At 41.1% G+C, this 18023-nt stretch overlaps 1 protein-coding gene across 3 annotated transcripts; it reads left to right on the forward strand.

Moving 5' to 3' along the window:
- Positions 1-8201: 8201 nt before the first annotated feature.
- Positions 8202-18009, forward strand: atg9a (ATG9 autophagy related 9 homolog A (S. cerevisiae)). Of its 3 annotated transcripts, none has more exons than XM_061062518.1 (20): positions 8202-8339; positions 8523-8591; positions 9999-10150; positions 10237-10280; positions 10442-10506; positions 10610-10759; positions 10924-11065; positions 11205-11345; positions 11467-11587; positions 11759-11934; positions 12043-12165; positions 12318-12505; positions 13515-13668; positions 14262-14441; positions 14578-14784; positions 14892-15121; positions 15336-15453; positions 15550-15820; positions 16284-16429; positions 16524-18009. In XM_061062518.1, exons 3-20 carry the CDS (start codon positions 10048-10050, stop codon positions 16530-16532), a joined length of 2568 nt encoding a protein of 855 aa, XP_060918501.1. In that variant the 5' UTR covers positions 8202-8339; positions 8523-8591; positions 9999-10047; the 3' UTR covers positions 16533-18009. The 3 variants fall into 3 exon arrangements, with proteins under 3 accessions (XP_060918501.1, XP_060918500.1, XP_060918502.1); XM_061062517.1 differs by having other exon boundaries at positions 8523-8571; XM_061062519.1 differs by lacking the exons at positions 8202-8339; positions 8523-8591 and adding an exon at positions 8702-8719.
- The last annotated feature ends 14 nt before the right edge of the window (positions 18010-18023 follow it).

Genomic DNA, 18023 nt, shown 5'->3' on the forward strand with positions numbered 1-18023 from the left:
CGGGGATCCGTCGGAGGAGCGTTAATTGAAGCGCACTGGTCTCTCAGACGTGCCTCGTTTCAGTGGTCCAGTGGAAGTGTGTTTGTGTGAATATACGTGTGTGTTGATGTTTGAGTGTGTGTGTGTGTGTGTGTGTGTGTGTGTGTGTGTGTGTGTGTGTGTGTGTGTGTGTGAGGCTGAGTATGATGCGTGGGGTTGAGAGAGAGAGAGAGAGAGGACCAGTACGGGGGCAGAATAAACTCAAGCGCTGCCCACCTCACACAGCCTCCTCCAATGCGAAACACACCTACTCAATCACACACATGCACTAACACACATGGCGCAAAGAAAAGTGTATGTTTGAGACGTTTTGTGGTTCTATGGTAAACACTGCACAAACATCTGGACGTTTCTACCCCAGTAAACTCAAAGTCCCAGTTTTGTGTTGCCCAGACCACCTAAGAGGGAAACAAAAAGTAAGGCTTCTGTGATTTGTGACGTTCAGATGCAGGTAGGGCTGGGTGATATGGACCAAAACTCTAGCGATACTCGATATATATCAGTATTTTATTAACAGTGAAAACACATGGAAAAATAAACTACCTGTTTGTGAATTTAAAAAGTGATATTATAAAATAAAAATGTTCCTTAAATACAATAAAAGAGAGAGAGAGGAGGAGCAGGGTTAAGAGGGACAGACAGTCAGTCGTCATCATCGGTGAGATGAGAAAAAGGTGACCTGGCACCTCTGTAACATTATTTTAATGCAACATAAACTATATCCATGTTAACGATATTGTCTTACCCTACATCTTGTTTGAAAATATATCGATATACCTTAGAAACTCGATATATTTTCCAGCCCTATGCAGGCAATTTTGTTTGTTTACAACAAAATACCAAAAGAAAAAAAAACTTGGCAACATGGGTTACTCATTAAAAACCCATAAACATATAATGTATGTCAAGTGTTGTCTTTGTTTACTTTGAGCCTACTTTTGCACATGGTAAACAGAAATTATAGAGATTTTGTTTTTGTGAGTGGAAAGAATATGTAACACAGGAAGAAATGTACAGATTTCTAAATCAGCCCTGAAGAAAGAGCTGTCTTCGTAATTTACTCTGTATGAAAGTTCTTGCCAAAAGAAAGGTGATAAGACGGGCTGAGGTTCATATGTCTGTATAGTGTTTCGTAAAGGGGTAACTCCTCACTGAGGTGGTCGGTGGGTTAGTCAGAGCCCCTGTAGGGTGAAAAATGATACCACCCAACACACGGACCGTAACCAACACAATGGGGGAAGAAAATAACCTCATAATCAAGAATAATAACACACGTCCCCAAAGAGAGCCGTTTAAGTAGAAATGGATAGACAGCTGGTTTATGTGATGAGGCCCATGATTGTGGTTTTATTCTCCCTTTAAGAAAAGCAAGCTGCGGGAGCCAGGTGCAGCCATCAGGACCCCAGCAGGGTGAGGCCTCTGTGTGGGGTGAAGTATTATGAAGCTCTGGAGCCCTGGAGGTATAGAGGGGGGGGGGGCTCCAGTGTGGAAGTATTATTTATCAGTGCCCTCCATCTTCATGGAGACAGATCAAAAGCTAGCACCTAAAACAGGGGCCCCTATTTTTTTGGTTCAAAGTCTGGGTCTTTCCGAAGGGGTGCACACACTAATAATGTATGCACACACAGACCTGAAGGAAATGGGACCTGAGATTGTAATCTGTAATATGACGTACAGCCTGAAGGGCAGAGAGAACCTGTAGTGAACCTGAAACTTCAGCAGCAAAGACTACCAACAGTTCATAACTCATTCACACTGCATGGTTGGATTTAAAAAAAAAAAAAAAAACGAGGAAACTTACCCCTCAATATTTAAAACCAACGTGTGTACGCTGCCACAAAAACACTAAAAAAAAACATGAAAGAAGCAGAGGACGCAGAGCAGATTCTACAAAGTTACGGGCGATGCATTCAGGTACCAGAATCTGTTTATTGCCACAAGAATAATAAACGTTAGGATACATTATTGACGGTCTAATAAGTTGGTCAAAGGAATAAATCATGGACTCTTAATTATCTCTATTGTTTCATGAAAATGACCAACACACCAACATCAGGAAGCGTATTTTGAAACAGCATTTTAAAGGGTTATTTCCCATCAAATTGACTTTATATTGCACCATCCATTCGTGATAAAGGGGCTGTTAATTATCTGCAATTATTCTACTAAACTTACCTATAGAGTCCGCTGCTCAGTACAGTCTGTTAATGGCTTCTTTTCTTTTAAATAAAGTGAATATATGTTCATTGTTTTCACTGAACATGTAAAACAAGATATTATCTTCATGTCTAAGAAGATTTGATAGACTTATGTGCTATTTTAGATCTACATCTGCATGGAAAAACACCTGTGTTTATGAGGCAGAAAAAGGTAGGGGACCCAAATGCAGTCTCATGAAAAAAAGTATTTAATTCAACAAAAAAAATCAAGGCTTAGTTTTCCAACAAAATCCAACAGGAGAAACAAAAGAGCCACTAGAAAACACAGGAACACGGGTGTGAAGACGAATCAACACGTGCAGGTAGAAGTATGAACTGACGACAAGAGCAAAGGTAAAGTGAATCTAAATAGACTCTGGGGTAATCAGACACAGGTGAAGACAATCAGGGCAATCCAACATGGAGGGAAACCAGACAAGGGGGGGGGGGGGGAGAACTACAAAATAAAACAGGAAACACTCCAGACAAGACAAGGGAAAAGAGAAACACAAGGATACAAATGAAGAAACTTAAACCAGAAAAATACACACAGAGGGATTAAAGCAACACAAGGGAACGCACAACAAATACAAGATCAGATGGATGGATGTCAGAATAAAACAGGAAATTGAACAAAATACAACACTAAACAAGAACAAATCATGACACCCTGGAGTGGAATAAACGAGGGGGGGGGGGGGGGGTTGTTTCTCTTTGTGATTACACGGCTAAAAGCCATCGACAGACAACTCATCTTACATGCACATGTGTACAGCAACTCACGCATGCATTGAAACCCACAGACGTTAGAAAAGTCCAGGGGTATTATATTCTCTTTACCATGACGACACCAGGACTGAGTGACCCTCAGCGGTGAATTGTGGGATGGATTTTGTTGCTGGCGAGTCAAGAGCAGAACTCTGCTTACTCATCTGACCTCAGCGCCTCGTCTCTCTCTTTCTCCTTGATGTCTCCTTCTCTTCTGACAGTTGCAATGAAAATGTGTGTGTGTGTGTGTGTGTGTGTGTGTGTGTGTGTGTGTGTGTGTGTGTGTGTGTGTGTGTGTGTATGGGTGTGTCGGGTGTAAATCAGTGAGAAGTGTGTGTTGGACAGATCATCAATAGGTCCTCTGGAGATAAAGCAGACAGATTACTGAAGATCTTGTATTCGAGCCCACCCATCCATGGAGCTGACTCTTCCTCCGCGTGCGAGTGTTTATGGTTTAACACTCACATTTTCTGAACCACTAGTAAACAGTTTAACACGTGTGTCTGCTAACTGATGTGTGCGCAGGTCATATGTTGCACATGCTAGTAGACATGACTCTCAATGTCACAGCCAATCAGTTTTAACGAGCAGTGCTATCCATAAATCTCTTTTCATTTATTGCTGTCTCTGCCTTTCAGTCGCCCCTTTCCTCTGACCCTCTTGTGCTCTCTCTCTCTCTGCAGACTCATCTGTTTGTTGCTGTCTGAGAGGACACGCTGAGTCAAAAGAGGTGCGGGGCAAACTCAGTGTGAAATGCCCCGATTGATTGTCAGCCTCAGTGTGTGCTGGTTAACTGGTAAAAAATGGGACAATCTAAATTAAGGCCTGAGGGGAAAAGTTTGGTCCCAAACAAGGTCTCTTTTGACTTTTTTTTTTTTTTTATTATGGTGGCCGTGAGACAAAGGCGCATTGTTTGTTATCATTTACAACACATTAAAAGATGCATCCTTGGAAAATGTTTGAAAAAGGAAAATATCTAATGCCTTTTTTATTCTTATATAAAAAATATTTTAGCATGTTGTGTTCTACAATCAACAAAGCCCCTCCTCTGGCACTACAAGACATCAATGTTATGACAATAAATGAAGCAGCTTATTTAAACCTTGTTTCCATCAATCTAAATTGAAGTGAATGTGGTTTGCAAAGAGACAAAAACAAGTACAAACGTTTTCTTGAATGTAATATTGAGCAAATGAGGATATTTAGTCTCAAACTTTCTTTGAATAACTCAGTCCTGATCTTCTGGCTGCTGAGGGCAAACACTCCACTTCCGCACATTTTCACCAAACGTCAGGACACGTGTAATAATAGCACTACCATCTCATCTCAACTCCTCTTCAACTTTATTTGTCCCAGAAGGGCGATTGGCTTTGCAGCAAGAACAAGACGGAAGACAAAAGTACATCCAAAAAGCCAACACGGCAAAAAATGCAAGAGGCACTGAATCCGGCAGCGACTGAGAAACAGCCTCTTTACTTCTGTATTGATTATCAGCTATACTGCTGATATTGACCATTAACCTTTCTGTCTGGGGAGGGAGTGTGAAGGACATTTGCATGTCTTGATGCACAACATGAATTTATGACAACACATAACAGCAGAGACGGACGGGTACTGAGAGAGCAAATGGACAAAGAGACATGCTGTGTGTAAATGAAATAATACTAATGATGCAACAGCTTATGATTTGAGGGATAATTTTCTTTGGTTACTTTTTATTATTATGGGCAAAAATGGCATCTTTGGTATACAAATACATGGGAAAGTGAATACAAAGGCACTGGGCCGATGCGATGCTTCAGAGGGACAATCCATACAGTCTGGTGTCAGAGATCACTCCCTGAGGACAAACATACTGAACGATTCATATATTCATCATCCCTAATGTGCCTCCCTTCCTCACACACACACACACACACACACACACACAAACAGTGACATATATATGATGTCATCGGATCTGTGTGACTCACAGTTTGTGGATCTGGATTCATAATGAAATCATATTTCTGAGAATAGGAATAAGAAGGTCACTCGGTAAGAAAAGTTCTGACCAGGCTTCTTGTAAAAGCAGATAAACTGTAGCAGATAAAGCTGTAATTACAATCAGCAGACCGTGGAGGGTATTATAACTTTTATCCAGAGACAGCCGAGGACTATTTTTAAAAATACACATTAGTCCAGTAGTGCTATATCAGCAAACTATGACTTAAAGTTTGACCTCTCCTCTATTCCTCTCCTCCACTTCATACCGCAATAATTGTACTCCTGTACGGGACTGATTTATGATGCTAACCCTCCAGCTTACATTTTATATGATTTTATAGCAGGTAAGAGACATATTTGGACATGCAAGGTACTAATAATGGATCAGTCTGGTGATCTATATTTGTATTCATGCCAACAAATCTCAGGTTGATTGTGCCATACATACAACATAGACTGAGATTTCCTTTTTGACGTCATCTTTGATTCCTCCTTGTGAAAACTTTTTTTTTTTTTAAATCCATCAACATGAAACGTTGAAAACAGAAATCTATGTAACTGTGGATAAGTCCTGATGGAATTGGGACAATTAAAGCAGTTCAACAAACACCACAGGGGTTACCAGCAGGGAGAGGAAGACAACCAACGATTTAAACATTGCCCCATGTTTCAACTGATTGTGTGTGTGTGTAGATTTCATACCTGCTGTGTGGGGGTTTACATGGGGTGGGGTGGGGTGGGGTGGGGGGGTGCATGCACAGGAAGGAGCTTTAACTAATTATGTTTCTCCGGAGAGATGACTTCATTTCAATCCCCCCTTTCCCTGCCCCCTTCCCATGCCTGCCACACCCTGCCCCCCCACCCATGTTATCCCAGCACCCCCCATGGGTTGCATGGCAGCATGACAGCACTTCTTTGGACCAAATTAGCTGTCAATGCAACCCCCTTAATTCCCAACAGACAGTGGGGTAATTTAATAAGCCAGCTATAGCCTGCAGCAGGAGCAGACCAACAGAGATATGCGCAGAAACCCACAGACAATGTCCAAAATTATCATATCATACAAAAACACAAGGAGCAGGGAACGCTCAGTGAGTGTGGCAACAAGGAATTTAGAAATATTTAAAAAAAATCATTTCACATTTAAAAAAAAAAAACAATTGACGGAGATATTAGCCTCTACTCCGTGTCACTTTTGAAACACTTATTTTTATTTTACAAGCATTGTGATGAGGAAACAGCAACATTTCTAAAGTTAGGAGAGCCAGAAGTAATGTTGGATCATCTGAAGCCTCTGTAGCATCAGCAGCAAGTGATTCAAAAATGAAATGAGGGGAGTTCAAATTGGTAGAAAATTCATGAAAATGTAGAAGAGACATTTATTTACTTTGCGCAACTACATTATACATTTCTTTCTCCACTTATAATGTAATTACTGTTATGTGTTTGTCAGCCACTAAGCTGCACTGACAGACTTTTTCTACTGGATTAGATTGAATGAATCCTAATCCTCATCAAAGCAGATTATATTACCCAGATCACTATAATAACTGGATTACACAGACTACCCCCTGACTCAAGACATCCCTGCCCTTTAAAATTCTCTATTTACATTATTTACACACAAAAATCCAGAACCAGTGTTAGAAAATGTTGGAGCAGTAAGACAGAGGGGGTTTGAAAGATGAAGACAAATGTCTATTTGCAGGTGTCAGAATGAAAACTGATACTCTCCTATTAATTTGTCTGTCTCTGGAGATCAGTTAATGAAATCATTATTAACGAGTGCAATTCACCAAGGTATGACATCTGACTTCACAGAGACACACACACACACACACACACACACACACACACACACACACACACACACACACACACACACACACGGTAAACTGTGTAACTAACGTGTGACACAGTGAACAAAAGCCCAGCTGTCACTCCAGTGGCTCTACAATCATAAATGAATATTCATTGCAGCAGAAGGCAACAGAAGGTGAGCTCGGCTTTGTTGCTGTGAAGTCGGCTCCTGTGACTTCTATTATTTTATCAAGACATAATGTGCATGACATGACCTGCAGAAGAAATTAGGGAGATTATGGATCTGATTATTTATCTAGCATAAGGGTTAGAGTTACCCTAACCCTCAAAAAACAGATTTATTTTAAATAACATGAAATTAAGACTGGACGAATGTGTGTTTAGATGGTTTATGTCTCACTTGATAATATCTGTTTATATATCCACAACTCAAATCTGACAGGCCACAGTTATGAGGAAAAGGTGGATTTTATATTTTTATCTTTTTACAATTGTAAAACTTTTTTTTATAGATAGATAGATAGATACTTTATTGATCCTGAGGGAAATTCAAAGCATCCAGTAGCAGGTTACAAAGACGTACATGACATGAAACATTTGTTACAAATTAAAACACAAAACCGACGCCCCCTTCCCATACATATATATTAACCCGAAAAAAAGATTTAAAGAATACCACTAAATGAATCAAACTTAAACTGTGCAATTAAAAATAGACGTAGACAAGAAATGTACACAACCCGTGCAGGGATAAAAAATACATGTGCGATTTAAACAAGAACCTATAAACAGTTGAGGAAAAAAAATCTGTAATTAGACCTGAATATATAAAAAAAATAAAAAGTGTTGACCTTCTGAAGTTGTGTTGTTTATATATGTACAGCAATGTTTAAAAAGCAGATAGTGCAAAATAGGTTTGTATTCTTTTACAAGAAAGGTTCCTTGGAATAACTCTTAAATGTAACATTTATTATAAAGAAAATGGGGATTTCCTACAATAATAATAATAATAATCTTAAAGTATTCAAGAAATATTTAATTGTTTTTGGAAATTTTATCAACCATGTAAGTTGAATTGTATGTTTATTTATTTTTCTGTTAATTTAAATGTTGAATTAGATGTAACAGCATCATCAAGAGTGCACTTACAGTATGACACTACCTCTGGCGTTGTAGTACCAAGAACGACCGCACGATGGCAGTAAAGACGTTTTAATAACTGGACGAACAAGTACAGGGCGTGTCACTGACAGCGTTCAACTACCCTCAGAGCCCGCCTCTGCACTCATCTGATTGGCTGCTGCTCACACCCGTTCTGGAACTTTTGTCTTCTGATTGGACGACGTTCCTGCCCTTAAGCTTTGACAGACGCCACACTGCTAGCAAAAATGAAACTGGTTTGAGTATGACTTGAGACAGGCAAGCACAGAAGGAAACGAAAACAAGACCGATTTTAATCACAAAATCACCTTGTAGAGTCTCAGTGTTGACCCGGGAGAGCCCGAGGGGAGGAACAACCACATAACGGTAAGGACTCAATGCGCCACGATGTGAAGTGTGACATTATTTTAAAGCGAGGGAGGCAGGCCTGTGCTGTCAAATCTCGACAATAACAACACCTGAAGCAGTCCTGTGCTACCTTCTCACGCTGACATGTAGCTGCTAGTTAATTTCAAATGGAAATTCCTTCTTCCTTTTTTTTTTTTTCAGCTTGGGACATGAGTCAACAACAGAGTTTGATAAGACTACTGCGATGGAGGTAAGATTTACATTCTGCATGTCAACACACAGCTTTGTCACGAGGCAGTGACTCCAACTGAGAAGTGTTCATACTTTAGTTTGGTCACTTCTGTGTAAGGATGTAAAGTACGTCATCACACCTACAGTGGAAACTAAAAAAAAGCAGTGTAATTACTTGAGGGGGGGGGGGGGGGGGGGGGCAACTGGCGGCCCCCCATCAACCCTCAATGTGGCCCTCAGGTCAATTTTTACATATCAATGAATTGGAGACATGAAGAAAATGTGACAAAATCTGCCATGAAATCATGAAAACCAGAAATATTTCCATAATAATAATTTGATCACTGGCATATGTTGAGTTAAATTTGAGACATAATTTATTTTTTTTGATAATTGATTCATAATTGATCGTTTTTGTATTCTACAATTTGGCCCTTTGGCAGGGAGAATTAATTGAATGTGGCCCTCGCCGTGACCAAAGTTGCCCATCCCTGCTCTGAGGGGTCGTGAGATACTGAGAGGGGGGGTCCGGAGATGCCTTCAATAACCAAATAATGAATATTAACTTTTTGTCCTACAGTTTTTAAAAAGTGAAGATTACTTGTGTTCTGCTTCTAGCCTTTCTTACAATAAATTACTAAATATAAATATAAAGGGGTCAGTGGAGGTCACCGGTCTGTAGCACAGTTTTTGTGGGAGTCCCGAGCTGAAATGTTTGGGAGTAATGTTCATAACTTGACTGTGTGCTAAATGTTTACATTTCTGTACTCCTACTTTAGAGTCAATACAGTTTTTATAAATGTCGTTACAAACAGATATCCTGAAACAGAAGTCTGGGTTAGCAACCTGCTTCAATTATGATCAGTGATGGTTTTGCTTCCAGTCATAGACACTTTCAGTCTAACTGACCAGAGCGTTTTCAACATGGAGGTGCTATACCACAAAGGTTTCATACACTAGACTAGACTACGTGTGAACGTGGCCACTGAATATTTCCATAACGGTTGTTCACGTATTCTCACATTTGTAATCCTTTCTGGACACGTTGTTGTAATATCGAATCTCTAAAAATGTTATAATTTGTTAATTAAGATTATTTGGCTCTTGAGAAAACTAAACGTCGGACGATTGTGATTAGGAAATTGAAAGCCATTTTGACTTGTTGTTTGTGTACTGTTTGAACACCCTCTGCTGCTTTCTGCCCGAGTGTTACTGAAGTCAGTTATTGTACAAGAGCGTGCCAAAGCGATCAAAGAAATGTATGTCCTCTACTTAATTATTATCAGGGTGGGTTTTGCGCCCACCAAAACACTGCTAATGTTGATGAAAAGGCCTCGGTCGAGTGTGTAGACTCTACTGTCTGGAGTGTGCAATGCTTATAAAGAGTTGATTATTAACCATGATATGATGTCTTTACTGTTTGCTCTCTTCTGATGGTGACTCCAGTCTGTAGCATTGGGCTCAGTTACTTGGTGAGACTGAAGCTGCTGTCACCATGGCTCACTTTGACACAGAATACCAACGCCTGGAGGCGTCCTACAGCGACTCTCCCCCCGGAGAGGCGAACTTGCTGATGCACGTGCCTGAAGGAGCTAAATGTACGACGGTGCACAAACAAAACACAAACACACAACCGCTCCTCTTTCACACTAATTAGTACTAATTTGCAATTAATCTTTTGCAGCCCAGTGGCATCACATCGAGAACCTGGACCTGTTCTTCCAGAGAATATCCTTTTACATCATTTGAGTGTGTATTCTTAATAGTGCTGTGTTGTGAGTCTTCCTGTCAGCTGAATTTGACCTCTCCAAAATGACACAGTGACAGTTTTCACAGGAGTAGGACTTCTCACTTCAGATATATCTGCACTGTTCCTTAACATCCATTACGTGTATAATCTGCACCAGAAGAATGGCTTCACTTGTATGCTGCTGGGAGAGATCTTTGAGCTTGTGTATGTATCCTATCCATCATCAGCTTGTGTGTGACACAGTGAGGTCTTGACATCCTCTGCATGTTCTCTTATTGTGGTCCTCTTCTCCTTTGTATCCATGCAGCCAGTTGCTGTTCGTGGTTGGCTTCACAGTGTTCCTAGCCAACTGTGTGGACTATGACATACTCTTTGCCAACAAGTTTGTAAATCACACCGATTCCTCTAAAGTCACCCTGCCAGACGCCTTTCTCCCGGTGGATGTGTGCAGTGCACGGTGAGTGTGTCACTGTATAGTTGACCATGTTTTTTTTACATAGCAGCTACTGGTGTTATTTTTGCTTTAGTGTTAAGCTGACTGAATGATAATTTTTATGATTGTTAAGATACAGAAGATGTTTCAATTTTAGAGAAACATGTTTTTTTTTCCCCCCATTGCAGTATCACCGACAACGCATTTGTGATCTTTGTGCTGATAATCTCGGGGGTGTTTTGGCTACACCGCATGGTCAAATTCATCTACAACATTTGCTGCTACTGGGAGATCAGATCCTTCTACATCAATGCACTCAAAATGACCATGGTGAGAAGGACAAAATAAAACTAGGAGCCTTTTTAAAAAAAAATAGATACTAAAATGTGTTTTGTTTGCATTATATACAATCATTATAATGACTTCAAAATAAGTCATTGTATCCACTTACTTTCACTTTCCTTCTTAGTCAGAGCTCCCTTACGCCACATGGCAGGAAGTTCAGGCCAGGATAGTGGAGATTCAGAAGGAACACCAGATCTGCATCCATAAGAAAGAACTGACGGAGCTGGACATTTACCACCGCATTCTCCGCTTTAAAAACTACATGGTGCGTCCACTTGCACAAAAAAAAAAAAAAAAAACACTCCTTTTCTGTCTGGCAAATGTATTTCAAAGTTCTCAAACTGTGAGGCAGGAAACCCAGAAGCTTTCATCATGTGCTCCTCTAGGTTGCCATGGTGAACAAGTCACTCCTTCCTGTGCGATTTCGACCTCCGGTACTTGGTGACTGTGTCTTCTACACCCGGGGTCTTAAATACAACTTTGAGCTAATCTTCTTCTGGGGTCCAGGTGTGTCCATGTTTTATTTAAATCTATGTACAATATGTGTCTGAATTCTAATGTAGTCTAACTAAGGTGAATCGATCGATTTGCATGCATTCATGTATTTGCCTGTTGCCTAGTTTTACAATCACACAGGGCTCTTGACTCTTACCTTCTTTGGCCGTGTCGTTGCTCTAGGCTCTCTGTTTGAGAACGAGTGGAGCCTGAAACCAGAGTACAAGCGGGGAGGTAACAGGCTGGAGCTGGCAGACAGGCTAGCGTCCCGTATCCTGTGGATCGGGATCGCCAATCTGCTGCTGTGTCCGGTCATTCTGGTGTGGCAGATTCTCTACGCCTTCTTTAGTTACACCGAGGTAAGTGGTTCACCTGCATACACACACTTTATACAAATCTTCTTCCTGATATATATAGTGCCCTATAGACAGGAGTTTGTTGTGTGTGTGTGTGTGTGTGTGGTTAAGGTGATCAAGCGAGAGCCCGGTTCTCTGGGAGCGAGATGCTGGTCTCTGTACGGTCGATGTTACCTGCGTCACTTCAATGAGTTGGACCATGAGCTCATGTCACGCCTCAGCAAGGGCTACAAGGTCAGATTATCTCCCGCCAATAGTTTGTGTTAACTAACTTTCTTGAAGTTGTACAGCTGTCATGCTTTTAAACCTCATACTGGCGCCTCTCATGGTGTCTGTAGGGTCAATAATTAAAGTCCGTTTCCATCCTTTTTGTCTGTTCCTTTTAGGCTGCATCCAAGTATATGAACTGTTTTCTGTCACCGCTGCTGACAGTGGTGGCCAAAAATGTAGCCTTTTTTGCCGGGTCTCTTCTGGCCGTCCTCATCGCTCTGACCATCTACGATGAGGATGTTCTCGCAGTGGAACATGTTCTGTCATCAATCACACTGCTCGGAGTGTGTATCACAGTCTGCAGGTAAATGATAAGTGATATACTTCAATCTCTCTGCTATCAATCTTTCAGAATTATATTGTAGTTCAAATTAAGTGAAACATTTAGTAAATGCACAGTTGTTTGTTGCAGCAACTTAAACAAAATTAGATAGAAATATTCATCTTCATACATTATGGTGCATTGCATTTACCTTGGATACCTTGAATCTTGGAGCGGGGAATGACGTCACACCCGAGTTAACCGCTCGCCAGTTGAGAGTTGTAAACAAGTGGGACAAGCAACATGACCGCCTTCAGTAGCACCTTTTGTTTAGTTAGCTAATACGAGGCGATGACATGCCCACAGATAGAACGTGCACGATACTATCGGTGTGATTGATTTAATTAAACAAAAAGGGGACTACGTTGCTTACACACACAATGTTACGCCTTAAATGTTACTGTCAATGCACGCAGCAGCCTTGTTGGATTTTAACTCGGGCTACTGAAGTTGCTCTGTGTTTTCAAGTCGGAAATTTGACTTCAGGGGGAAGTTCCTGATGATGTAACTGAATTTCCGACTTCAGAGATCAAATGGAACGCACCAAATGACACATGTCTTCACCGACACAAAAGGTTTAGGTTTTTACCCGTGAGCCATTTCTTTATCACCCAGTTTAACGCTACCCAGAGTTGTAATCCCTTTAATGCTCTTTGGGATCCAATTCAGCTGTAAAACTGTTGAGAGTAAGACGGTTTCCTTCTTTAAGAAGCTCTCCTCCCTCCTTTTCAGTCCGCTAATAGCTCGAGATTAAAGTATTAATTGAAGTATTTGGGAAAATTCCCACAAATTGAATGTGAAGAAAAATCAAGTTCTTGACTCGGTCACACGTAGATTTATATTTAATGTGCAGGGATTTAAATTGTAATTTTCTTTGAGCAATCCTCTCTGACTATGAAGCCAATAGAAGTACATCTGTTACAATGTCAATCACATTTCCTCAAATGACTTAAACCTTTCCCCGTTTCTCTCTCTCTCTTTCTCTTTGCAGATCATTCATTCCTGATAAGCACATGGTGTTTTGCCCTGAGCAGCTGTTGCGTGTTATTCTTGCTCACATCCACTACATGCCCGATCACTGGCAGGGCAACGCGCACAGATACGAGACGCGTGACCAGTTCTCGCAGCTCTTCCAGTACAAAGCAGTGAGTATGCACACTGAACGGGGAATATCAAGACTCAACCTAATTGATTGGATTAAGTTTTCATTACTAGACATTTAAGCTGTCAAACAAAACAAACCTTGGCGTAATCAAATAACTTGAATCATGGTTGTATTGCTGTAATAAAAGGCACATAAAAAAACTGTAGACATTTTGTAAAATACTCATTTATAATGTATTTTATAAGCAAACTTTATCCAAGCACATTTTTGTTTTGAAGGCAGAGCTTTACCCCCATGATGTTATTTGTATTTACATCTCAGAGACAGCAGTAAAAACCACAGATGTCTGCTGCTTCTTCACAAGCAGATCTACTGAAAGAGAGATATTTTTATGCCATTCTGGGAAGCAGCTTCTTGTTACACATAAGTACCTCCACTCACTGATTGTCCCAGCTGGTTGCAAAATGAATCTTTAATCTTAGAGTCTCAAATGTTCCTTAAGATGTTAATAATGAACAACCCATTTCCACTTATAAATCCGAGTTTCAGGAAACCTTTTTTGAAGCTCGCTTAGCCCTACTCTGCTAAACGAGTGTACTGGGTGTTAGCCTCTTCTCCTCTGTTTCCCTCCAGGTGTTCATCCTAGAGGAGCTGCTGAGTCCGGTTGTCACTCCCATCATCTTGATCTTCTGTCTGAGGAGGAAGTCCCTGGAGATCATTGATTTCTTCAGGAACTTCACAGTGGAGGTGGTTGGAGTAGGAGACACTTGCTCCTTTGCCCAGATGGACATCAGGCAGCACGGACACCCTGCGGTGAGAGACTACACTTAAAGAGTGCACCCACACAGACAAACATATTCTACAATCATTAAACAAGCTGATTTATTATAGACTGTTTGATGCGTATTAGATTATTGGTTGTGGTTGACGCTCTTTGCTTGCTCTGTAGTGGATGTCGGAGGGGAAGACGGAGGCGTCGATCTACCAACAGGCCGAGGATGGGAAGACGGAGTTATCTCTGATGCACTTTGCTATCACCAACCCCCAGTGGCAGCCTCCTCAGGAGACCACACATTTCATCAGCCAGCTGAAAGAACGAGTCCACAGAGAGGCCACGGGGGCAGACACACATCCGCTCTCACTGTCTGAGTCAGAGGTACGTTTAAAAAAAACAAACCACACTCCCAAGTCATTTGTTCCATTTCATCACATGTTCAGAAGTTAACACGATCTTTTGTCTCGCCCTTTTTCTCACTCTTGCAGCCAAAGAGCCTCATCGCAAACCTCCTGGCGGGTCCCTCCACGGGGACATCGGTACATTTCGGCAGGGACTCTTTGACAAATCATGCAGCGGCGGGCTTAAGCGATGGAGCATCGGCCTTGCGCTCACTCTCTCCAATCAGCAGCAGTCTTCACCTGAGAGGCAGTTTGAGTTCAGCTCACAGGGCGACCGCTCACACTTCCACCATGAGCAAAGCAATGGCAGGTTCTGGGTAAGAAAATGTGATGCCTCTTAAAAAAACTTAATTCCTTTTTTAGATTTTTTTTTGTTGTCTCTAAATCTAAATGAGCTAAAAGACCTTTATCGCATAATGAGAAAGTTAAACCCTCATTTAAATCCATTATTCCCTATAATTCCACTCTCTATATTTTCTAATTCAAATATCTATATCACCTCGTCTTCATGTTTTTTTTTTGTCTCTGCAGGACGGATGCCCGGACAGTGAGCTCAGGCAGCAGTGCATGGGAAGGTCAGCTCACCAGTTTGATCCTGTCAGAGTACGCCTCCACTGAAATGAGCATCCACGCTCTTTACATGCACGAGGTAATTGTTCCGAGAAAGAAAACTGAAGTCAACTGAAAGTCTGACATTGGATCCAATCTAATCATTCTACTTCAATGTATTTTATAATCATTGTAGCTACACAACAAGCAGTCCCATGGCGAGCTTTCCCGTCACACCTGGCACAGGCAGGAGAGCGATGAAAGCAGCGACAGCGTCCCGGATGAAGTGAGGAGCGAACCCAACCCTCAGTCCAGGAATTTCCCTCGCTCGCACACTTTCCCCGCAGCAGTTGCAAGTCCCAGTGCCATTCCTACATCGGCGTCTGCCAACAGCAATACAACCATGGGCCGGGTGGGGGCGTCATCACAGGGCAGCAGCCAGCGACGCCACAGTGGACCCAACACAGGTACCGAAAGTTAGGACGCCTCTCTATGTTTCAGTCTTTGTGCATTTGAATGGAATCTTATGTAATATGGCATGATTCTTAGCTGAGCATTATGAAGGTGCAGCATTAAACAACTGTGACTGTGTTTTCAATGTGACTGAAATACAGGAAGGAACTTTTTATATAACCTTATACACTCAAAAAGTATTTTGTTTAGTACGGCTTCAAGAGGTCTATGTTGTTAAGTGCATTATGGACAGACCACTATTTAGACCACATTACTGAACCTCAGACTGTCCCTTGTCATGCTCCTGTGTGTGCCACGATTCCCAATGTGCAATATGCTCTAAACCTCCACCAAGATAAAAGCCACTTTCCTCCACTTTTGCTTATTGGAAAAAAATAAACAAGAACAGTATTAAGTCAGGGAAGGAGGGTCCAGCTGTACAGTGCAGAGAAAATTAGGCATTTCTTTTGTTTTCAGATTCCTTTGGTGCAGGGGGTAAAGTGGTAAGATCAGCCCGTGTGCCCATGGGAGGCTGGGAAGAGGAGGGTCAAGGAGCACCACGACACCATGGGCCAGTACCGGAGGAGAGCTCAGAGGACGAAATGCCTCCTCAAATACACAAGGTGAACACTGCTTGTTGGTAATTTAAAGAGGGATGCTTGTGTGCACAACAATTGCATGACCTTTTTTTTTTTTTTGTCTCCTTTCTCTCCTCAGATTACATAACAAAGCCCTGGGTCAGCTTCTCACTCTCCAGAGAAAAATGCAAACACACATTCTGACGTTGACCACACCTTTTATCCAGGACTGACTATTTGATTCGGGCAAAGATGAAGACGGACATGTGCAAGAGAGAGATGTGCCCGTTTACGACGATCAACCTTTGGAAGATAGTACACGACTTATTACATGCCTTAAAGGAAGGCAGGGTAGTTTTCTAGTTTGTATATCAGATGAGGACAGACAGGATCAAGTTACTTCTTATAGCCATTAATACCACCAGAATAAACACTACACTCTTTCTGTCATGTCAACAAATTTGATTTTGATAGTGCATTTGTTGCTGCAGTGTAAAATAATGTGATCACTTCAGCTGGAAGCATCGTTATACTTTGCTGTTGTGCAAATTGTATTGTCCCCCCACCCCCCCTTCCCCAAAATCAAATGGCATTAGGAGCCAAATGTTAATAATGTATGTTGTCCTGACAAAAGCAGCATTCGGAAAGATGCTGATAACAGAATTTCATCTGTTTTTGAACCATGAACATGAGGTTCCAGATCCTAACCTGTGCTCTTTATTTCAGCTTGCACCCAGCCTCTTTGCAAAAAAAAAAAAATTCAAAGTCCTCACATATTAGGAAAATCAACTTACATTATATAAAATCATATATTTTAAAATCAGTTCTCAAATGTTCTGCAGCTTTTTGTGCTGGCTCTGTTTCCACATGTAGACTTTTTGGTTTAAAAGCTAATGTACAACACAGCCTGGTATTCTCCACACACAAACACACACACACACATGCACTTTGTAAATAAATGTTATCATGTTAATTCAAAGTTACCATTCAGATGATTTATTGATTCAAATTCTTACAATTATAAGGCCAACATGTTTGATTTGTCACCAGAGATGCACATATTAATGTATTTTAACCAAGGTTTTATTCTCAACCTTTCATTGTTCTTCATGCAAAAAGGGTGCAGCAGACAAACCTGTTTAAAGCATGTAATATTGACTTCTGTGCCATACACCCCCCCCCCCCCCCCCCCCCCCAAGCACAAGTGCATGACCATCATCCATACATTCTTCTTGAGAGTTGAAACAACAACCAACACAAAGGCTCCTAAACCATCACCATGTTTTTACATCCTGTTCGAAAACAGCATGACTTTCCCCATGCTCGTCTGTTATTTGGCAGCAATTCTTTAAAAAAATAACGAAGCACTTTAATTGATTTGTCAATGCAGAGGGTGTCACTTGTTTGTATGTGTATGCTGTCATATGTATATTTTTTAAATATTTTTTAAATAACTTTATTTATCAAAGGGAAGGTGCCATGGTGGTAAACAGAAGTGAAACACTGCGAAGTTCAGCGTTGACGTTTGATTAAAAGTGACTGTGCTCGGGGTTATTTGTTCTATGAATATTGTAAAATACCATTTTGTACAGATGTAAATTCATCCATTAAAGACAAGGAATTGAGTTATTGTGTTGAC

The sequence above is a fragment of the Labrus mixtus genome, chromosome 18, assembly GCF_963584025.1.
Source record: "Labrus mixtus chromosome 18, fLabMix1.1, whole genome shotgun sequence".
NCBI classification, from domain to species: Eukaryota; Metazoa; Chordata; class Actinopteri; order Labriformes; family Labridae; genus Labrus; species Labrus mixtus.

Coding starts and splice junctions, on each gene's coding strand:
- atg9a (XM_061062518.1), top strand. CDS start 10,048: ATGGCTCACTTTGACACAGAATACCAACGCCTGGAGGCGTCCTACAGC. Junction 10,760..10,923: donor GTGGATGTGTGCAGTGCACG/GTGAGTGTGTCA, acceptor CCCCCATTGCAG/TATCACCGACAACGCATTTG. Junction 11,346..11,466: donor TCCGCTTTAAAAACTACATG/GTGCGTCCACTT, acceptor GTGCTCCTCTAG/GTTGCCATGGTGAACAAGTC.